This window comes from Gorilla gorilla, chromosome 6 (genome assembly GCF_029281585.2).
Source record: "Gorilla gorilla gorilla isolate KB3781 chromosome 6, NHGRI_mGorGor1-v2.1_pri, whole genome shotgun sequence".
Taxonomy (NCBI): Eukaryota; Metazoa; Chordata; class Mammalia; order Primates; family Hominidae; genus Gorilla; species Gorilla gorilla.
This window is the reverse complement of record NC_073230.2, coordinates 73,213,073-73,233,602: the sequence shown is the minus strand read 5'-3', so window position 1 is coordinate 73,233,602 and position 20,530 is coordinate 73,213,073. Positions and strand designations below refer to the sequence as shown.

General features: G+C 63.0%; 5 protein-coding genes and 6 pseudogenes across 5 annotated transcripts; 2 read left to right on the top strand and 9 right to left on the bottom strand.

The window, feature by feature from the left end:
* Positions 1-348: 348 nt before the first annotated feature.
* Positions 349-1,415, bottom strand: LOC115935368 (putative uncharacterized protein FLJ46235; annotated as a pseudogene).
* LOC129523896 (putative uncharacterized protein FLJ46235) lies at positions 1,414-2,862 on the top strand. The gene is made up of 4 exons (XM_055347844.1): positions 1,414-1,438; positions 1,693-1,780; positions 2,138-2,267; positions 2,419-2,862. The coding sequence occupies exons 1-4, from the start codon at positions 1,414-1,416 to the stop codon at positions 2,860-2,862; spliced, it is 687 nt and encodes a 228-aa protein (XP_055203819.1).
* A 54-nt stretch (positions 2,863-2,916) lies between these two features.
* On the top strand, positions 2,917-5,287 carry LOC101145581 (protein capicua homolog; annotated as a pseudogene).
* Positions 5,288-7,190: 1,903 nt separating this feature from the next.
* LOC134758802 (putative uncharacterized protein FLJ44672) lies at positions 7,191-8,206 on the bottom strand (the record flags this gene model as incomplete). Its single annotated transcript, XM_063708058.1, has 1 exon — positions 7,191-8,206. A coding segment is annotated over one exon (642 nt), but the record flags the coding sequence as incomplete, so codon positions are not given.
* On the bottom strand, positions 8,203-8,851 carry LOC101146296 (putative uncharacterized protein FLJ44672). The gene has a single exon (XM_004045490.5). It carries the CDS (start codon positions 8,849-8,851, stop codon positions 8,210-8,212), a length of 642 nt encoding a protein of 213 aa, XP_004045538.2. The 3' UTR covers positions 8,203-8,209.
* Positions 8,852-9,278: 427 nt separating this feature from the next.
* On the bottom strand, positions 9,279-10,328 carry LOC115935367 (putative uncharacterized protein FLJ44672; annotated as a pseudogene).
* LOC101147007 (putative uncharacterized protein FLJ44672) lies at positions 10,312-11,239 on the bottom strand. The gene has a single exon (XM_055346928.2). It carries the CDS (start codon positions 11,126-11,128, stop codon positions 10,487-10,489), a length of 642 nt encoding a protein of 213 aa, XP_055202903.1. The 5' UTR covers positions 11,129-11,239; the 3' UTR covers positions 10,312-10,486.
* Positions 11,240-12,181: 942 nt separating this feature from the next.
* Positions 12,182-12,760, bottom strand: LOC129523895 (putative uncharacterized protein FLJ44672; annotated as a pseudogene).
* Positions 12,757-13,502, bottom strand: LOC134756440 (putative uncharacterized protein FLJ44672). Its single transcript, XM_063708566.1, has one exon. It carries the CDS (start codon positions 13,403-13,405, stop codon positions 12,764-12,766), a length of 642 nt encoding a protein of 213 aa, XP_063564636.1. The 5' UTR covers positions 13,406-13,502; the 3' UTR covers positions 12,757-12,763.
* Positions 13,503-13,610: 108 nt separating this feature from the next.
* Positions 13,611-14,846, bottom strand: LOC115935364 (putative uncharacterized protein FLJ44672; annotated as a pseudogene).
* Positions 14,847-16,799: 1,953 nt separating this feature from the next.
* The window catches only part of LOC129523894 (putative uncharacterized protein FLJ44672), a 29,508-nt pseudogene continuing 25,777 nt past the window's right edge, over positions 16,800-20,530 (bottom strand).

The window sequence follows — 20,530 nt, the reverse complement described above, 5'->3', positions numbered from 1 at the left end:
GCGTGAAGAGGCAGACAAAAGTCAAAAGCTGGGCCTGGGAAGGCTGACGAGAGGCATGAGCTGGGCTAGGCATAAAGAGGCCATTGGGAGGCAGGAGAAGCTGAGCTTGGAGAGGCCGACTTGATGAAGTTGTGCACCTGGAGCGGCCGCCAAGAGGCAAGAGCTGGGCCCGGGGTGGGTGACTTGAGGACGACTTGTGCCTGCAGGGGCTGCTGGAAGGAAAAGCTGGGCCTGGAGATGCCGACTAGAGGAAGTTCAGGGCCTGGAGAGGATGCAAAGGAGCAAACGCTAGGCCTGGAAAGGCTGCTGTGAGGCATGAGCTTGGCGTATGGAGGCCACTGGGAGGAGGAGCTGGGTCTGCAGAGGCTGCCGAAAGGCAGGAGGCTTGCCCTGAGTAGGCCACGGTGAGGAAGGGGGTGGGCCAGGAGGGCCTACTGCGAGGTAGAGGCTGGGCCTCTAGACGCCACCAACAGGCAGGGGCTGGCCCTGGAGAGGCCAGGAGAGGCATGAGCTGGGCCTCGACAGGCCAGCATAAGGGAGGACCTCGGCCTACAGAGGCCAGCGTGAGGCAGGAGCTCACACCTCTCGGAAGGTGGCCAGAGGCATAAGTTGGGCCTGAACAGGCCACTCTGAGGGAGGAGCTGGGCCTGTCAAAGCTGCTGGGAGGCAGGCAGGAACTAGGTCCCGGGAAGCCACAGTGAGGTGAGAGCTGGGGCTGGAGAGGCCCCTCAGAGGCAAGAGCAGGGCCTGCAGAGGCTGTTCTCAAGCCACAGCTGGGTCTGTACAGGCCACTGCGAGGCAGAAGGTGGGCCTAAATAGCTTGGCGGGAGAAAGTTTTGGGCCTACAAAGGCTTAGGACAGCTGGACAGGAGCTGAGTCAAAAGAGGTGTGTTGTGAGGCAGGAGTTGGGCCTGTAGATGGACCTGGGGGGAAGAGCTGGGCCTGGAGAGGCAGCCATGAGGGAGGCAGAGGCTGGGCATGTAGACCAATGGGAGGCAGAGGCTGGGCATGTAGAGACCAATGGGAGGCAGGAGATGGCCCTGAAGGGGCCACTTGGAGGATGTGCTGCGCCTGGAGAGGCCGTGGGGAGGCCGGAGCTGGAAATGGAGAGGACGACTTCAGGACGATTTGAGCCTGCAGAGGCCGCTGGGAGTCCCAAGCTGGGCCACGAGAAGCTAACTGGAGAAAGTCTGGGGCCTGGAGATGCCACCAGAGGGCAGGAGCCGAGCCTGGAGAGGCCACAGTGAGGCCCGAGCTGGGCCTCGAGAGCTTTGCTTGAGGAAGTTTTTGGCCTACAAAGGCCGCCAGGAGCTGGGCAGGAGCTGGGCCTGGAGGTGCCCACTGTGAGGTAGAGGCCGGGCCTGTAGAGGCCACCAACAGGCAGGAGCTGGGCCTGCAGAGGCCACGAGAGGCATGATCTGGGCCTCAACAGGTCAGCGTAAGGGAGGACCTCGGCCTAGAGAGGCCAGTGTGAGGCATGAGCTGACACCAGGGCGGGATGCAAGAAGCATGAGTTGGACCTAAAGAGGCCACTGTGAGGGAGGAGCTCGGCCTGTCGGGGCTGCCGGGAGGCAGGCAGGAACTGGGCCCTGGGAAGGCGCCGTGAGGTGAGAGCAGGGCCTGGACAGTCCCCTGGGAGGCAGGAGTGGGGCCTGCAGCGGCTCTTCTCAAGCCAGAACTGGGTCTGTGCAGGCCACCGCGAGGCAGGAGGTGGGCCTAAAGAGCTTGACTGGAGAAAGTTTTGGCCCTACAAAGGCTGGAAGGAGCTGAGCCAAAAGAGGTCATTGGTTGTGAGGCAGGAGTTGGGCCTGGAGACATAGCCGGGAGGAAGAGTTGGGCCTGGAGAGGCAGCCAGGAGGGAGGCAGAGGCTCCTCTGTCACAGTCAGAGGAGTGGGGCCCCATCCTCTCCAGGCCCTGAATTTACTCCATTCAGCCTCTCCGGGCCAAGCTGTTCCTCCCAGCTGCGTCTCCAGACCTGACTGCTGCCTCCCAACAACCTCTTTGGACTCAGCTCCTGCCCAGCTCCTGGAGGCCTTGGTAGGCCCACAGCTTCCCCAAGCCAAGCTGCCCAGGCCCAGCTCAGGCCTCACGGTAGCCTCTCCAGGCTCAGCTCCTGCCCTCTGATGGCGTCTCCAGGCCCCAAACGGCCTCCGATCAGTGGGCTCCTCCAGGCCCAGCTTGGGCCTCCCAGCGGCCTCTGCAGACCCAAGTCATCCTGAAGTCGGCCTCTCCAGGCCCAGCTCCGGCCTCCCGGTGGCCTCTCCAGGTGCAACACGTCCTCAATGAGGGCCCCTCCAGGGCCAGCTCCTGCCTCCCATCGGCCTCTAGAGGCCCAGTCTCTGCCTCCCACCTGGCGGCCTCTCCAGGCCCAGCTGTTCCTCCTGGCTATGTCTCCTGGCCCAGCTCCTGCCTCCCAGCAAGCAACCTGTTTTGGCTCAGCTCCTGCCCAGCTCCCGCCGGCCTTTGGACCCCCCAAACTTTCTCCAGCCAAGCTCTTCAGGCCTACCTCCTGCCTCCTGGTGGCCTGTACGGGCCCAGCTCTGGCTGGAGAACAGCCTCTGCAGGCCCCGCTCTTGCCTCCCAGGGGCCTCTCCAGGCCCAGCTCTCGCCCCACGGTGGCCTCCTGGGGCCAAGTCCCTGCCTGCCTCCCGGCAGCCCGTGAGCGGCCCAGCTCCTCCCTCAGGGTGGCCTGTTTAGGCCCAACTCGTGCCTCTGGCACCCTGTCCAGAGGCGTGAGCCCCTGCCTCACACTGGCCTCTCTCATGCTGAGAGAGGTCCTCCCTCACGCTGGCCTGTTGAGGCCCAGCTCATGTCTCTGGTGGCCTCTCCAGGTCCAGCCCCTGCCTGTTGGCGGCCTCTAGAGGCCCATCCTCTACCTCCACAGTGGGACCTCCAGGCCCACCTCTTGCCTCACCATGGCCTCCTCGGGTCAGGCTCCCGCCTCGGGGCTGCCTCCACACGCCCAGCTCGTGCCTCGTGGAGGCCCTCCGGAGGCCAAGCTCATGCGTCATGGCGGCCACCAGGACCACTAAGTCTATCTTAAAAAAAATGCTTAAGGGAGTTTTTCAAGTAAAAATGAATGAAGTGGGGAGCGGTGGCTCATGCCTGTAATCCCATTTTGGGAGGCTGAGGTGGGTGGATCACCTGAGGTCAGGAGATCAAGACCATCCTGGCCAACATGGTGAAACCCCACCTCTAATAAAAATACAAAAAATTAGCCAGGTATGAAGGCCACTGAGATTGTGCCACTGCACTCCAACCTGGGTGAGAAGAGTCAAACTACATTTCAAAAACAAAAAACAAAACTTGAGGCCTGGCCTTCTGCTCCTCTCCAAACCCCCTTCTCTGGGCCCAAGACACTTTGGCTGAGGAGGGCGCTGAGGACGTGTGAGCCCCTGCCAGGAACCCCCTGCCCGGACCAAGTACTCGGCCCACAGGCCTGCATCCAGCGAGGCCTCCCGTGGCGTCAGCGTGTTCGTCTGGAGGAATATGGAACCTCACTCTGTGGCCGTGTTCCCCTGGTACTCCGTCCCCTTCCTGACCCCTCCCTGGAGCCACATGAGGCCCAGCAACCTGCCAGTCACTCAGTGGCCTCCAACCAGAGCAAACAACCTGCCAAGTTGGCAGCTGTTGCTCATGAGCATCCACCAGGTGGGACAGGGAGTGTTGACCCTGGGTGGCCCCCTGGAGCCACCTGCCCTGAAAGCCCAGGGCCCAGAACCCCACACACTTTGGGGGTGGTGGAACCTGGTAAGGGCTCACCTCCCACCATGGAGGAGGAGCCCTGGGGCCCTCAGGGGAGTCTCTGCTGGACAGTGAGACAGAGAATGACCACAATGATGCTTTCCTCTCCATCATGTCTCCTGACACCCAGTTGCCTCTACCACTCAGATGATGTCAGGCCCAGTCCCTCAGTGCCCTGTGCAAGGAACAGGACTCATCTTCTGAGAAGGATGGACGCAGCCCCAACAAATCGGACAAGGACCACATCCGGTGGCCCATGAGTGGTGGTCATGATCTTCAGCAAGCGGCACCAGGCCCTGGCAGGGCGCACCAGGGTCACCCCAACCAGGACAACCGGATGGTCAGCCAGATCCTGAGCGAGTGGTGGTACACCCTGGGGCCCAATGAGATGCAGAAGTACCACGACGTGGCCTTCCAGGTGAAGGTGGCCCACTTGCAACAAGGACGGAAAGAAGTCCAGCTCAGAGGCCAAGCCCACAAGCCAGGGGCTAGCAGGAGTGTACAAGGGCTCGTGGGAGCGGAGTATATCAGAGATGAGCACTGCCACTGCCCCCGGGGTGTCCTCTGAACTCCTGTCAGTTGCAGCCCAGACACTCCAGAGCTCGGATACCAAGGAGCAGCTTCTGTGGGGCAGAACGGCTGCACACAGTCAGGGAACCTGGCTCAGCCTGGCCCAAGCCTTCTCCCACAGGGGTGTACACAGCCTGGACGGCAGGGAAATAGACCCTCAGGCACTACAGGAACTGACACAGGTGATGTCTGGCACTGCATCATACTCTGGCCCAAAGCCTTCTACTCAGTATGGAGCTCCAGGCCACTTTGCAGCCCCTGGTGAGGGAGGTGACCAGTGGGCAGCCCTGCTGCTGCCCACCTGAGCTGCTCATTCCCAGCACATGGCCAGTGATGACATAGTGAGTGATGAGGAGCACATGGTCATCCATGAGGAGGAGGGGGTGACGATGTCATTGCTGATGACGGCTTTAGCACCACTGACACTGATCTCAAGTTCAAGGAGTGGGTGACCGACTGAGAGTGGTGACAGCTCTGGGGAGGAGCCAGAGGGCAACAAGGGCTTTGGTGGGAAGGTATTTGCACCTGTCATTCCTTCCTCCTTTACTCCTACCGCCCCTTGCTGGATCCTGAGCCCCCAGGGTCCCCCGATCCATCTGCAGTTTTTGGCAAAGTCCATGGTCCCACCCCCTCCTCCTCCTACACATACTCGGATGCTTCCTCCTCAACCTTGGCACCCACCTCCTTCTTACTGGGCCCAGGAGCCTTCAAAGCCCAGGAGTCTGGTCAGGGCAGCAGAGTGGGCCCCCTACGGCCCCTACGCCTGGGGATGGGGGCCCAGGGACGCCTTCCAAGGCGACCTGTTTCCTCCCAATGGATCCTTCCACCTTCTGGTGCAAGAGACCTGAAAGTGTGGGCGACCTGGAGCTACCAGGTCCCTCAGTCATTGCAGTCCCTCCCAACACTAAGGCTTTCCTAGGCAGGAGCTGGGCTGAGCCACCCAGGGGGCAGAGCCTGAAGAGGAGAAACTGACTGGGCTTTGGGGGTTGGGGCAGAGGGAACCCCACGGACACGGATCCCGCACTGGAGGACCCCACCACGCCCAAATGCAAGATGAGAAGATGCTCCATCTGCAGCCCAAAGCCCAACACCCCCAAGTGTGCCATGTGTGATGGGGACAGCTTCCCCTTTGCCTGTACAGGTGGAGAAGCCAAGGACGGGCTCAGGGAACCGGAGACCGAGAAGGCGCTGTCCTCTTCACTGCACGCGCCCTGGACCAGTGCCAGCCCTGATCGTGCAGCTCTTCCAGGCCCACTGCTTCTTCTGTCCACTAGGCCACAGCCGCTCTCCAGGCCCACTATGCACATATCTTCCCCTCCAAGGTTTGTTCTGCCCCTGCCCTGACTCCCAGCCCTGCGGGGGTCCTGTCCCCACCTCACCTGGCTCAGACTCTGATGCTGCCCTGGCTGCCCCACCACTGCCTCTGCCCAAGAGTCACGTGAGGCTGAGAGTAGGGGCAGGGGCAGCAGTGGTGCCACTTGGGGGGCGGTCCAGTGGGAGGAGCCTCAGCCCCGTGGGCTGCTCCGTGGGACTGATGACTGCATGATCTGGGCACCTCACAGATCTTCAACTGCAGGTGAAACAGATGCTGGTGGTGGGTGCAGGGCCGCTGGGAGCCGCTGCATGGGTCCCAGAGGCTAGACTGGGGCAGGCGCCAACTGAAGCTGCTGGGGCAGCATGGGCAGGATGCTCTGCACAGAAACCTTGGAGAAGATGTGTGCATAGTGGCTCCACTGCTGCTGCCCCTGCCCTGACTCCCAGCCCTGCCTGACCCCACCTCACCCTGCTCAGGCTCTGGCGCAGCCCTGGCTGCCTCTGCCCCAGAGTTGGGGCCTCGACAGCCTGGCTGGAAGGGGACACCCCAGCCCTGCCTCAACACCTGGGTCCCTCCATAACTACCACAGGCAGGTGGGCGACCCCAAAGAAGATCCCAGGACTCACAGTACCCCCTGAGAACATGGACACTATGTGGGGGTAGCAATGGAGGGCAGGATGGTTATCTTCTCCCGGGTAAAGCCATTTACTCCTTTCAGTTTGGGACGGAATAAGGCCTGCTTTTTTTTTTTTTTTCTTTTGAGACGGAGTCTTGCTCCGTCACCCAGGCTGGAGTGCAGTGGTGAGATCTTGGCTCACTGCAACCTCTTACTGCCGGGTTCACGCCATTCTCCTGCCTCAGCCTTCTGGGTAGCTGGGATTACAGGTGCATGCTACCACGTCTGGCTAATTTTTGTATTTTTAGTACAGACGGGGCTTCACCATCTTGGCCAGGCTGATCTCAATCTCCTGAAATCGTGATCCGCCTGCCTCCACCTCCCAAAGTGCTGCGATTACAGGTGTGAGCCACCATGCCTGGCCAAGGCCTGCTCCTCTTATACATACCCCTTACCCCTGCAGCTGTGCCGGGGGAAAGCTGGGCAGTTTCCCTCCTCTGAGCCCGTGTACATACCATGAAGTGTGGGACCTTCAGAGCTTTTCACTTTTCGGAAAATAGCTCCTGCTGGGGCTACAAGATGGAGTGTGAAGAGGGCCTTGGGCCACAGGGAGGTGCCTGTGGAATAGGGGGAGTTCATGCACCCCTTCTTTCTCCAGAGGGGCTGGACTCAGGTGAGTATGGGGGTGGGGGCTCCTGCATTTTGACACAGGCAGCAGGAGTGTTTTCTCCCGATTCCCTCTACACTCCCAACTTGAGTTGTACTTTTTAAGAAAGTGATTCACCCTGCCTTTGCCCCCTTCCCCAGAACAGAACACGTTGATCATGGGCGATATTTTCTACTGTGCCAAAAAGTTGCCATGACTGTCATTAAACCTGTTTAACACCAAATAATAAGGAAAATAAAATAAAAAATTCGGGGTCGGTGCAGAAACTCACTCCAAATAAATTACCTACAAAAATATTTATATAATGGTGGAAATATTCCAAAATTCCATATTTTGGGATTTATACACAAAAGATAAAAAAAATTAGAGGCCAAGAGGCTGCCGGAAGGGAAAAACGGGGCCTGAAAAGGCCATTGTGAGGAATGAGCTGGGCCTAAAGAGGCCACTGGCAGGCAGCAGCTGGGCCTGCCGAAGCGGCCGAAAGGCAGGAGCTTTGGACTGGGGAGGCCACAGTGAGGCGAGAGCTAGCTGGGCGTGGAGAGTCCGCTGTGAGGCCAAGGCTCGGCCTGTGCAGGCTTTCGGGAGGCAGGATGCCGGGCCTACAAAGGCTGACTGGAGATCAAGTTCTGGGCTTGAAGAGGCCGCCAAAAGTCAAAAGCAGGGCCTGGGAAGGCTGCCTACAGCCACGAGCTGGGCTGGGCCGAAAGAGGCCACTGGGAGACAGGAGGAGCTAGGCCTGGAGAGACTGACTCGAGGAACTTTTGCACCTGGAGAGGCCGCCGAGAGGCCGGAGCTGGGCCTAGGGAGGCCGACTTGAGGATGACTTAGGCCTGCAGAGGCCACCGAGAGGCCGGAGCTGGGCCTGGGGAGGCCGACTTGAGGACGACTTGGGCCTACAGAGGCCGCCGGGAGGCAGCAGCTGTCCCTGGACAGGCCTACTTGACAACAGTCTGGTCCTGCAGAGGCTGCCGGGAGGAAGAGCTGGGCCTGGAGAGGCCGACTGGAGGAAGTGCAGAGCCTGGAGCCCATGCAAAGGAGCAAACGCCAGGCCGGGGGAGGCCGCCTCGACGCATGAGCTTGGCCTCCGGAGGGCCTCCGTGAGGCAGGAGCTGGGCCTGCGGAGGCCGCCCCGAGGTGGGAGCCTGGCCGGAGGAGGCCACGGCGAGGCAAGAGGTGGGCCTGGAGGGCACACTGTTGAGGTAGAGGCTGGGCCTCTAGTGGCTGCCAACAGGCAGAGGCTGGGCCTGGAGAGGCCGACTGGAGGTCAAGTTCGGGGCCTGCAGAGGACACGGAAAGTCAAAAGCGGGGCCTGGGAAGGCCGCCGGGAGGCATGAGCTGGGCTGGGCTGAAAGAGGCCACTGGGCGACAGGAGGAGCTGGGCCTGGAGAGACGGACTCGAGGAACTTTTGCACTTGAAGAGGCCGCCGAGAGGCCAGAGCTGGGCCTGGGGAGGCCGACTTGAGGACGACTTGGGCCTACAGAGGCCGACGGGAGGCAGGAGCTGTCCCTGGACAGGCCTACTTGACGACAGTCTGGGCCTGCAGAGGCCGCCGGGAGGCAGGAGCTGTCCCTGGACAGGCCTACTTGACGACAGTCTGGTCCTGCAGAGGCTGCCGGGAGGAAGAGCTGGGCCTGGAGAGCCTGCTGGGCCTGCTGGGCCTGGAGAGGCCGACTGGAGGAAGTGCAGATCCTGGAGCCCATGCAAAGGAGCAAACGCCAGGCTGGGAGAGGCCGCCCTGACGCATGAGCTTGGCCTCCGGAGGGCCTCCGTGAGGCAGGAGCTGGGCCTGTGGGGGCCGCCCCAACGCGGGAGCCTGGCCCGAGGAGGCCACGGCGAGGCGAGAGGTGGGCGTGGAGGGCCCACTGTTGAGGTAGAGGCTGGGCCTCTAAAGGCCGCCAACAGGCAGGGGCTGGGCCTGGAGAGGCCAACAGAGGCATGAGCTGGGCCTCAACAGGCCAGCGTGAGGGAGGACTTCTCTCAGCGTGAGAGAGGCCAGTGTGAGGCAGGGGCTCACGCCTCTGGAAAGGGTGCCAGAGGCAGGAGTTGGGCCTCAACAGGCTACCGTGAGGGGGGAGCTGGGCCGCACGTGGGCTGCTGGGAGGCAGGCAGGGACTTGGCCCCGGGAGGCCGCCGTGCAGCAAGAGCTGGGCCTGGAGAGGCCCCTGGGAGGCAAGAGCGGGGCCTGCACAGGCTGTTCTCCAGCCAGAGCTGGGCCTGTACAGGCCACCGGGAGGCAGGAGGTGGGCCTGAAGAGCTTCGCTGGAGAAAGTTCGGGGTCTACAAAGGCCGGCGGGAGCTGGGCAGGAGCTGAGCCAAAAGAGCTTGCTTGCTGGGAGGCCGGAGCTGGGCCTGGAGAGGCCGACTTCAGGACCACTTGGGCCTGCAGACGGCGCCGGGAGGCCCAAGCTGGGCCTGGAGGAGCCCACCAACTGGAGGCCATTTGGGGCCTGGAGACGCTGTCGGAGGGCAGGAGCTGAGCCTGGAGAGGCCACCGTGAGGCCTGAGCTGGGCCTGGGGAGCTTGGCTTGAGGAAGCTGTGGGCCGACCAAGGCCGCCAGGAGCTGGGCAGGCGCTGAGTCCAAAGAGGTTGTTGGGAGGCAGCAGTCGGGCCTGGAGACGCAGCCGGGAGGAAGAGCTGGGCCCGGAGAGGACGCCGGGAGGCTGCAAGTGGGTCTGGAGAGGCCGACTTGAGGAGCTTCTGGGCCCGGAGAGGCCGCCGGAAGGGAAAAACTGGGCCTGGAAAGGCCGCTGTGAGGAATGAGCCCTATGGGCCTCAAGAGACCACTGGCAGGCAGGAGCTGGGCCTGTCAAAGCAGCTGAGATGCAGGAGCTTTGGACTCGGGAGGCCGCAGTGAGGCGAGAGCTAGCTGTTCGTGGAGAGTCCACTGTGAGGCAGAGGCTGGGCCTGTGCAAGCCTTTCGGAGGCAGGTGGCCAAGCCTGGAGAGGCTGACTGGACGTCAAGTTCGGGGCCTGCAGAGGCCTCTGAAAGTCAAAAGCGGGGCCTGGGAAGGCCGCCGGGAGGCATGAGCTGGGCTGGGCCGAAAGAGGCCACTGGGAGACAGGAGGAGCTGGGCCTGGAGAGGCTGACTCAAGGAACTTTTGCAACTGGAGAGGCCGCCGAGAGGCCGGACCTGGGCCTGGGGAGGCCGACTTGAGGATGACTTGGGCCTACAGAGGCCGCCGGGAGGCAGCAGCTGTCCCTGGACAGGCCTACTTGACAACAGTCTGGTCCTGCAGAGGCTGCCGGGAGGAAGAGCTGGGCCTGGAGAGGCCGACTGGAGGAAGTGCAGAGCCTGGAGCCCATGCAAAGGAGCAAACGCCAGGCCGGGAGAGGCCGCCTCGACGCATGAGCTTGGCCTCCGGAAGGCCTCCGTGAGGCAGGAGCTGGGCCTGCGGAGGCCGCCCCGAGGTGGGAGCCTGGCCGGAGGAGGCCACGGCGAGGCAAGAGGTGGGCCTGGAGGGCACACTGTTGAGGTAGAGGCTGGGCCTCTAGTGGCTGCCAACAGGCAGAGGCTGGGCCTGGAGAGGCCGACTGGAGGTCAAGTTCGGGGCCTGCAGAGGACACGGAAAGTCAAAAGCGGGGCCTGGGAAGGCCGCCGGGAGGCATGAGCTGGGCTGGGCTGAAAGAGGCCACTGGGCGACAGGAGGAGCTGGGCCTGGAGAGACGGACTCGAGGAACTTTTGCACTTGAAGAGGCCGCCGAGAGGCCAGAGCTGGGCCTGGGGAGGCCGACTTGAGGACGACTTGGGCCTACAGAGGCCGACGGGAGGCAGGAGCTGTCCCTGGACAGGCCTACTTGACGACAGTCTGGGCCTGCAGAGGCCGCCGGGAGGCAGGAGCTGTCCCTGGACAGGCCTACTTGACGACAGTCTGGTCCTGCAGAGGCTGCCGGGAGGAAGAGCTGGGCCTGGAGAGCCTGCTGGGCCTGCTGGGCCTGGAGAGGCCGACTGGAGGAAGTGCAGATCCTGGAGCCCATGCAAAGGAGCAAACGCCAGGCTGGGAGAGGCCGCCCTGACGCATGAGCTTGGCCTCCGGAGGGCCTCCGTGAGGCAGGAGCTGGGCCTGTGGGGGCCGCCCCAACGCGGGAGCCTGGCCCGAGGAGGCCACGGCGAGGCGAGAGGTGGGCGTGGAGGGCCCACTGTTGAGGTAGAGGCTGGGCCTCTAAAGGCCGCCAACAGGCAGGGGCTGGGCCTGGAGAGGCCAACAGAGGCATGAGCTGGGCCTCAACAGGCCAGCGTGAGGGAGGACTTCTCTCAGCGTGAGAGAGGCCAGTGTGAGGCAGGGGCTCACGCCTCTGGAAAGGGTGCCAGAGGCAGGAGTTGGGCCTCAACAGACTACCGTGAGGGGGGAGCTGGGCCGCACGTGGGCTGCTGGGAGGCAGGCAGGGACTTGGCCCCGGGAGGCCGCCGTGCAGCAAGAGCTGGGCCTGGAGAGGCCCCTGGGAGGCAAGAGTGGGGCCTGCACAGGCTGTTCTCCAGCCAGAGCTGGGCCTGTACAGGCCACCGGGAGGCAGGAGGTGGGCCTGAAGAGCTTCGCTGGAGAAAGTTCGGGGTCTACAAAGGCCGGCGGGAGCTGGGCAGGAGCTGAGCCAAAAGAGCTTGCTTGCTGGGAGGCCGGAGCTGGGCCTGGAGAGGCCGACTTCAGGACCACTTGGGCCTGCAGACGGCGCCGGGAGGCCCAAGCTGGGCCTGGAGGAGCCCACCAACTGGAGGCCATTTGGGGCCTGGAGACGCTGTCGGAGGGCAGGAGCTGAGCCTGGAGAGGCCACCGTGAGGCCTGAGCTGGGCCTGGGGAGCTTGGCTTGAGGAAGCTGTGGGCCGACCAAGGCCGCCAGGAGCTGGGCAGGCGCTGAGTCCAAAGAGGTTGTTGGGAGGCAGCAGTCGGGCCTGGAGACGCAGCCGGGAGGAAGAGCTGGGCCCGGAGAGGACGCCGGGAGGCTGCAAGTGGGTCTGGAGAGGCCGACTTGAGGAGCTTCTGGGCCCGGAGAGGCCGCCGGAAGGGAAAAACTGGGCCTGGAAAGGCCGCTGTGAGGAATGAGCCCTATGGGCCTCAAGAGACCACTGGCAGGCAGGAGCTGGGCCTGTCAAAGCAGCTGAGATGCAGGAGCTTTGGACTCGGGAGGCCGCAGTGAGGCGAGAGCTAGCTGTTCGTGGAGAGTCCACTGTGAGGCAGAGGCTGGGCCTGTGCAAGCCTTTCGGAGGCAGGTGGCCAAGCCTGGAGAGGCTGACTGGACGTCAAGTTCGGGGCCTGCAGAGGCCTCTGAAAGTCAAAAGCGGGGCCTGGGAAGGCCGCCGGGAGGCATGAGCTGGGCTGGGCCGAAAGAGGCCACTGGGAGACAGGAGGAGCTGGGCCTGGAGAGGCTGACTCAAGGAACTTTTGCAACTGGAGAGGCCGCCGAGAGGCCGGACCTGGGCCTGGGGAGGCCGACTTGAGGACGACTTGGGCCTACAGAGGCCGCCGGGAGGCAGCAGCTGTCCCTGGACAGGCCTACTTGACAACAGTCTGGTCCTGCAGAGGCTGCCGGGAGGAAGAGCTGGGCCTGGAGAGGCCGACTGGAGGAAGTGCAGAGCCTGGAGCCCATGCAAAGGAGCAAACGCCAGGCCGGGAGAGGCCGCCTCGACGCATGAGCTTGGCCTCCGGAGGGCCTCCGTGAGGCAGGAGCTGGGCCTGCGGAGGCCGCCCCGAGGTGGGAGCCTGGCCGGAGGAGGCCACGGCGAGGCAAGAGGTGGGCCTGGAGGGCACACTGTTGAGGTAGAGGCTGGGCCTCTAGTGGCTGCCAACAGGCAGAGGCTGGGCCTGGAGAGGCCGACTGGAGGTCAAGTTCGGGGCCTGCAGAGGACACGGAAAGTCAAAAGCGGGGCCTGGGAAGGCCGCCGGGAGGCATGAGCTGGGCTGGGCTGAAAGAGGCCACTGGGCGACAGGAGGAGCTGGGCCTGGAGAGACGGACTCGAGGAACTTTTGCACTTGAAGAGGCCGCCGAGAGGCCAGAGCTGGGCCTGGGGAGGCCGACTTGAGGACGACTTGGGCCTACAGAGGCCGACGGGAGGCAGGAGCTGTCCCTGGACAGGCCTACTTGACGACAGTCTGGGCCTGCAGAGGCCGCCGGGAGGCAGGAGCTGTCCCTGGACAGGCCTACTTGACGACAGTCTGGTCCTGCAGAGGCTGCCGGGAGGAAGAGCTGGGCCTGGAGAGCCTGCTGGGCCTGCTGGGCCTGGAGAGGCCGACTGGAGGAAGTGCAGATCCTGGAGCCCATGCAAAGGAGCAAACGCCAGGCTGGGAGAGGCCGCCCTGACGCATGAGCTTGGCCTCCGGAGGGCCTCCGTGAGGCAGGAGCTGGGCCTGTGGGGGCCGCCCCAACGCGGGAGCCTGGCCCGAGGAGGCCACGGCGAGGCGAGAGGTGGGCGTGGAGGGCCCACTGTTGAGGTAGAGGCTGGGCCTCTAAAGGCCGCCAACAGGCAGGGGCTGGGCCTGGAGAGGCCAACAGAGGCATGAGCTGGGCCTCAACAGGCCAGCGTGAGGGAGGACTTCTCTCAGCGTGAGAGAGGCCAGTGTGAGGCAGGGGCTCACGCCTCTGGAAAGGGTGCCAGAGGCAGGAGGTGGGCCTCAACAGGCCACCGTGAAGGAGCAGCTGGGCTGCATGCGGGCTGCCGGGAGGCAGGCAGGGACTTGGTCCCGGGAGGCCGCCGTGAGGCGAGAGCTGGGCCCGGAGACGCCCCTGGGAGGCAAGAGCGGGGCCTGCAGAGGCTGTTCTCCAGCCAGAGCTGGGCCTGTACAGGCCACCGGGAGGCAGGAGGTGGGCCTGAGGGGCTTCGCTGGAGAAAGTTCGGGGTCTACAAAGGCCGGCGGGAGCTGGGCAGGAGCTGAGCCAAAAGAGCTTGCTTGCTGGGAAGCTGGAGCTGGGCCTGGAGGAGCCCAACGACTGGAGGCCGTTTGGGGCCTGGAGACGCCGTCGGAGGGCAGGAGCTGAGCGTGGAGAGGCCACGGTGAGGCCTGAGCTGGGCCTGGGGAGCTTGGCTTGAGGAAGCTGTGGGCCGACCAAGGCCACCAGGAGCTGGGCAGGCGCTGAGTCCAAAGAGGTTGTTGGGAGGCAGGAGTCGGGCCTGGAGACGCAGCCGGGAGGAAGAGCTGGGCCCGGAGAGGACGCCGGGAGGCTGCAAGTGGGTCTGGAGAGGCCGACTTGAGGAGCTTCTGGGCCCGGAGAGGCCGCCGGAAGGGAAAAACTGGGCCTGGAAAGGCCGTTGTGAGGAATGAGCCCCATGGGCCTGAAGAGGCCACTGGCAGGCGGCAGTTGGGCCTGCCGAAGCGGCGGAGAGGCAGGAGCTTTGGACTCGGGAGGCCGCAGTGAGGCGAGAGCGAGCTGGGCGTGAAGAGTCCGCTGTGAGGCCGAGGCTGGGCCTGTGCAAGCCTTCGGGAGGCAGGAGGCCGGGCCTGGAGAGGCCGACTGGAGGTCAACTTCGGGGCCTGCAGAGGACACGGAAAGTCAAAAGCGGGGCCTGGGAAGGCCGCTGGGAGGCATGAGCTGGGCTGGGCCGAAAGAGGCCACTGGGAGACAGGAGGAGCTGGACCTGGAGAGACGGACTCGAGGAACTTTTGCACTTGAAGAGGCCGCCGAGAGGCCAGAGCTGGGCCTGGGGAGGCCGACTTGAGGACGACTTGGGCCTACAGAGGCCAACGGGAGGCAGGAGCTGCCCCTGGACAGGCCTACTTGACGACAGTCTGGGCCTGCAGAGGCCGCCGGGAGGCAGGAGCTGTCCCTGGACAGGCCTACTTGATGACAGTCTGGTCCTGCAGAGGCTGCCGGGAGGAAGAGCTGGGCCTGGAGAGGCCGACTGGAGGAAGTGCAGAGCCTGGAGCCCATGCAAAGGAGCAAACGCCAGGCCGGGAGAGGCCGCCTCGACGCATGAGCTTGGCCTCCGGAGGGCCTCCGTGAGTCAGGAGCTGGGCCTGCGGAAGCTGCCCCGAGGTGGGAGCCTGGCCCAAGGAGGCCACGGCGAGGCAAGAGGTGGGCCTGGAGGGCACACTGTTGAGGTAGAGGCTGGGCCTCTAGTGGCTGCCAACAGGCAGAGGCTGGGCCTGGAGAGGCCGACTGGAGGTCAAGTTCGGGGCCTGCAGAGGACACGGAAAGTCAAAAGCGGGGCCTGGGAAGGCCGCCGGGAGGCATGAGCTGGGCTGGGCCGAAAGAGGCCACTGGGCGACAGGAGGAGCTGGGCCTGGAGAGACGGACTCGAGGAACTTTTGCACTTGGAGAGGCCGCCGAGAGGCCGGAGCTGGGCCTGGGGAGGCCGATTTGAGGACGACTTGGGCCTACAGAGGCCACCGGGAGGCAGGAGCTGTCCCTGGACAGGCCTACTTGACGACAGTCTGGTCCAGCAGAGGCTGCCGGGAGGAAGAGCTGGGCCTGGAGATGCCGACTGGAGGAAGTGCAGGGCCTGGAGCCCATGCAAAGGAGCAAACGCCAGGCCGGGAGAGGCCGCCCTGATGCATGAGCGTGGCCTCCGGAGGGCCTCCGTGAGGCATGAGCTGGGCCTCAACAGGCCAGCGTGAGGGAGGACTTCTCTCAGCGTGAGAGAGGCCAGTGTGAGGCAGGGGCTCACGCCTCTGGAAAGGGTGCCAGAGGCAGGAGTTGGGCCTCAACAGGCTACCGTGAGGGGGGAGCTGGGCCGCACGTGGGCTGCTGGGAGGCAGGCAGGGACTTGGCCCCAGGAGGCCGCCGTGCAGCAAGAGCTGGGCCTGGAGAGGCCCCTGGGAGGCAAGAGCGGGGCCTGCACAGGCTGTTCTCCAGCCAGAGCTGGGCCTGTACAGGCCACCGGGAGGCAGGAGGTGGGCCTGATGAGCTTCGCTGGAGAAAGTTCGGGGTCTACAAAGGCCGGCGGGAGCTGGGCAGGAGCTGAGCCAAAAGAGCTTGCTTGCTGGGAGGCCAGAGCTGGGCCTGGAGAGGCCGACTTCAGGACCACTTGGGCCTGCAGACGGCGCCGGGAGGCCCAAGCTGGGCCTGGAGGAGCCCACCAACTGGAGGCCATTTGGGGCCTGGAGACGCTGTCGGAGGGCAGGAGCTGAGCCTGGAGAGGCCACCGTGAGGCCTGAGCTGGGCCTGGGGAGCTTGGCTTGAGGAAGCTGTGGGCCGACCAAGGCCGCCAGGAGCTGGGCAGGCGCTGAGTCCAAAGAGGTTGTTGGGAGGCAGCAGTCGGGCCTGGAGACGCAGCCGGGAGGAAGAGCTGGGCCCGGAGAGGACGCCGGGAGGCTGCAAGTGGGTCTGGAGAGGCCGACTTGAGGAGCTTCTGGGCCCGGAGAGGCCGCCGGAAGGGAAAAACTGGGCCTGGAAAGGCCGCTGTGAGGAATGAGCCCTATGGGCCTCAAAAGACCACTGGCAGGCGGGAGCTGGGCCTGTCAAAGCAGCTGAGATGCAGGAGCTTTGGACTCGGGAAGTCGCAGTGAGGCGAGAGCTAGCTGTTCGTGGAGAGTCCACTGTGAGGCATGTGCAAGCCTTTCGGAGGTAGGAGGCCGAGCCTGGAGAGGCTGACTGGACGTCAAGTTCGGGGCCTGCAGAGGCCGCCGAAAGTCAAAAGCGGGGCCTGGGAAGGCCGCCGGGAGGCATGAGCTGGGCTGGGCTGAAAGAGGCCACTGGAAGACAGGAGGAGCTGGGCCTGGAGAGGCTGACTCGAGGAACTTTTGCAACTGGAGAGGCCGCCGAGAGGCCGGACCTGGGCCTGGGGAGGCCAACTTGAGGACGACTTGGGCCTACAGAGGATGCCAGGAGGCAGGAGCTGGCTCTGGACAGGCCGACTTGACAGTCTGGGCCTGCAAAGGCTGCCGAGAGGAAGAGCTCGGCCTGGAGAGGCCGACTGGAGGAAGTCCAGTGCCTGGAGGGGATGCAAAGCAGCAAAAGCTAGGCCTGGAATGGCTGCCCTGAGGCACGAGCTTTGCCTATAGAGGCCACTGGGAGGCAGGAGCTGGGCCCGCAGAGTCTCCCGAGAGGGAGGAGCATTGCCCCAGGAGGCCACAGTTAGGAAGAGATGGGCCTGGAGAGCCCACTGTGAGGTAGAGTCCGGGCCTGTAGAGGCCACCGTCAGTCAGGGGCTGCGCCCGTTGAGGCCACAAAAGGCAAGAGCTGGGCCTCAACAGGCCAGTGTGAGGCAGGAGCTGACAGTTGGGTAGGTTGCAAGAGGCATGAGTTGGGCCAAAAGACACCACCGTGAGGGAGGAGCTGGGCCTGTACAAGCTGCCGAAAGGCAGGAACAGCTTTGGACTGGAGAGGCCACAGACCGGGAAGAGCTGGGCGTGGAGAGTCTGCTGTGAGGCAGAGGCTGGGCCTGTACATGCCCTCGGGAAGTAGGAGGCTGGGCCTGGAGAGGCCGACTTGAGGAAGTTTTACTCCTGCAGAGGCCACTTAGAGGCAAGAGCTGAGTGTGGAGAGGCTGACTTGAGGTCGATTTTGGCGTGCAGAAGCCACCGGTAGCTACGAGTTGGCCCTGGAGAGGCTGATTTGAGAACAATTTTGGCCTGTAGAGGCCACTGGGAGGGAGAGCTTGGCCTGGAGAGGCCAACTAGAGTAAGTTCAGGGCTTGGAGAGTATGCACAAAGGGAAACGCTCAGCCTGGAAAGTGTGCTGTGAGGCATTAGCTTGGCCTACACAGCACTTGGAGGCAGGAGCTGGGCCTGCAGAGGGTGACTTCAGGACGATTTTGGCCTGCAGAAGCCTTTGGGAGGAAGAGCTTGGCCTGGACTGGCTGACTGGAGGAAGTTTTGGGACTGGAGTATGCGTCAAAAAGCAAAAGTTAGGCTAGGAAAGGCCACTTCACGGCATGATCTTGGCCTACAAAGGCAATTGCGAGGCAGGAGCTGGGCCTGTAGAGGCTCCTGAAAGGCAGGAGCTTGGCCTTAGGAGGCTATGATCAGGCAAGTGGTGGGCCTGGAGGGTCTACTGTGTGGTAAGGGTCTGGGCCTGTGTAGGCCGACATGAGGCAGGAGCTGAGTTAGGAGAGGCCAACTTTTGGAGAATTTGGGCCTGCAGAGGCTGCCAGGAGGCAAGAGCTGTGCCTGCAGAGTCTGTCTTCTAGCATGAGCTGGGCCTAAAGAGACCATTGTGAGGCAGCAGCTGCCTGGGAGGCAGGCAGATTCATGGCCTGGGGAGGCCACCGTGAGGCAAATGCTCAGTTTTCGGAGGATGCCGTGAGGCAGGGAGAAACTTGGCTTTTGGTGGCCGCAGTGAGGGAATAGTTTGATTGCTGAGGCTGCTGGGAGGCCAAAGGTGGGCCTGGAAAGCTTTACTTTAAGAAGTCTGTGGCCTACAGAGGCTGCCAGCAGCTCAGCAGGAGTTGGGCCAAAGGAGGTTGTTGTGAGGCAGGAGACGGGCCTGTAGACGCACCGGGAGGATGAGCTTGTCCTGGCGATGCCGAGTTAAGCACATTCTGGGCCTGGACAGGCTGCAAAAGGCAAAAGCTGTGCCTGGAAAAGTCGCCATGGGGCATGAGCTTGGCCTAAAGAGGCCATTGCAAGGCAGGAGCTGGGCCTGTAGAGGCTGCCGAAAGGCAGGAGCTTCGCCTGAGGATGCCACAGTGAGACACCATCTGGGTCTGGAAGGTCCACTGTGAGGCAGAGGCTGGTCTGTAGAGTCCGACAGTAGACAGAATTTGAGCAAAAGGCTAATTTCAGGAAGTTTTGAGCTTCAAGAGTTAGCCAGGAGGCAGGCACTAGGCCTGGAAATGGCCTGACAGTCATGAGTTGGGCCTAAATGGGCCACTGTGAAGGAGGAGCTGTGCCTGTCGAGGCTACTGGCAGGCAGGCAGAAACTTGGCCTGGGGCAGCTGCCATGAGACAAGAGCTGGGCCTGGAGAAGCCCCTGAGAGGTAAGAGCAGGGCCTGCAGAGGCTGTTATCAAGTCAAAGCTGGGCCTGTTCATGCCACCGGGAAGCAGAAGGTGGGCCTGGAGAGTTTTAATTGAGGAAGTTTTGGGCCTACATTGGCCGCCGTGAGCTGGACAGGAACTGGGCCAAAAAAGGCTGTTGTGAGGCAGCTGTTGTGAGGCAGCAGTTGTGCCTGTAGACTCAGCCAAGAGGAAAAGCTGGGCCTGGAGAAGCCGCCATGAGGCAGAGGTTTGGCCTGTAGACGCTGACAGGAAGCAGGAGCTGGGCCTGAAGAGATCAACTTGAGGAGATTTTGGGCCTTCATAGGCCACCAGGAGGCAGCAGTTGGGACTAGAGAGGCTGACTTGAGGAAGTTTTGGGCCTGAAGATGACGTCCTGGGACAGGAGCTGGGCCTGGAGAGGCCACCATGAGGCATGAGCTGGATGTAGAGAGGCCAGTGTGAGGCAAGACCTGGGCCTGTCTAGGCTGCTGGGAGACAGGCAGGAACCTGGCCAGGGAAGGTTGCCATGAGACAAAAGTTGGGCCTGGAAAGGCCCTTGTGAGGCATCAGCTTGGCCTAAAGAGGCCACTGGGTGGCAGGAGCTGGGTGTGCAGAAGCTGCTGAAAGGTTGGGAGCTTGGCTTGGGGGGTCCACAGTGAGGCAGATACTGGGCCTGAAGAATCTGCTCTGAGGCAGATGTTGTGACTTTAGAGGCCGACGGGAGGCAGAGGCTGGGCCTGGAGAGGCCAAGATGCAGGAGCTGGGCCTGGAGAGGCTGCCAAGAAGCATGAGCTGGGTCTAAACAGGCCAGTGTGAGGCAAGAGATTAGCCTGTAGAGAGGCCTACTTGAGGAAGATTTTGGCCTGGAGAGACTGTCAGGGGCAGGAGCTGGGCCTGTTGAGCCTGCTGGGAGGCAGGCAGGAACTTGGCCAGGGACGACCTCTGTGAGGCAAGAGCTGAGCCTGGAGAGGGCACTGTCTTTCAGGAGCTGGGCCTATTCAAGCTGCCGGGAGGCAGAAGGTTGTGCTGGAGAACTTGATGTGAGAAAGTTTTGGGCCTATAAAGGCTGCCAGGAGCTGGACAGGAGCTGAGCCAAAAGAGGTTGTTGTGAGGTAGGAGGTGGACCTGGAGATGCAGCCGGGAGGAAGAGCTGGGCCTGGAGAGGCCCAGTTGAGGAAGTTCTGGGTCTGGAGATGCTGCCAAAAGGCAAAAGCTGGGCCAGAATGGCCACTGTGAGGCATAAGCTTGCCCTAGAAAGGCTATTGAGGCAGGAGTGGGGCCTGTAGAGGCTGCTGAAAGGCAGGAGCTTGGCCTAGGGGGCTGCAGTGAGGCACATCCTGGGCTGGGAAAATCTGCTGTGAGGCAGATGTTGAGCCTGTAGAGGCTGACGGAAGGCACAAGTTGGGCCTGGAATGGCAGACTTGAGAAAGTTCTCGGTCTAGAGAAGCTGCTGGGATGCAGGAGCTGGGCCTGGAGAGGCCAGCAAGGCATGAGCTGTGCCTAAAGAGGCCAATGTTAGGCAGGAGCTGTGCCTGGAGAGGTCGACTTGAGGAAGTTTCCGGCACGGACAGCCTGTCGGGGGGCAGGAGCTGGGCCTGGAGAGGCCACCGTGAGGCATGAGCTGGGCCTAATGAGATTAGTGTGAGGCAGGATCTGGGCCTGTTGAGGCTGCTGGGAGGCAGGTAGGACCTTGTTTGGGGAAGGCCTCTGTGAGGCAAAAGCTGGGCCTGGAGAGGCCATTGTCACGCAGGAGCTGGGCCTGTCCAGGCC

Bases quoted from the DNA above. Each gene is read 5' to 3' on its own strand.
- LOC134756440 (XM_063708566.1), bottom strand. From the start codon at position 13,405: ATGCCTCTGTTGGCCTCTCCAGGCCCAGCCCCTGCCTGTTGGCGGCCT.
- LOC129523896 (XM_055347844.1), top strand. From the start codon at position 1,414: ATGATCTGGGCCTCAACAGGTCAGC. The intron at 1,439-1,692 runs GTAAGGGAGGAC...GGGTCTGTGCAG, and splicing joins CTGGGCCTCAACAGGTCAGC to GCCACCGCGAGGCAGGAGGT. The intron at 1,781-2,137 runs GTCATTGGTTGT...TGGCGTCTCCAG, and splicing joins AAGGAGCTGAGCCAAAAGAG to GCCCCAAACGGCCTCCGATC.
- LOC101147007 (XM_055346928.2), bottom strand. From the start codon at position 11,128: ATGCCTCTGTTGGCCTCTCCAGGCCCAGCCCCTGCCTGTTGGCGGCCT.
- LOC101146296 (XM_004045490.5), bottom strand. From the start codon at position 8,851: ATGCCTCTGTTGGCCTCTCCAGGCCCAGCCCCTGCCTGTTGGCGGCCT.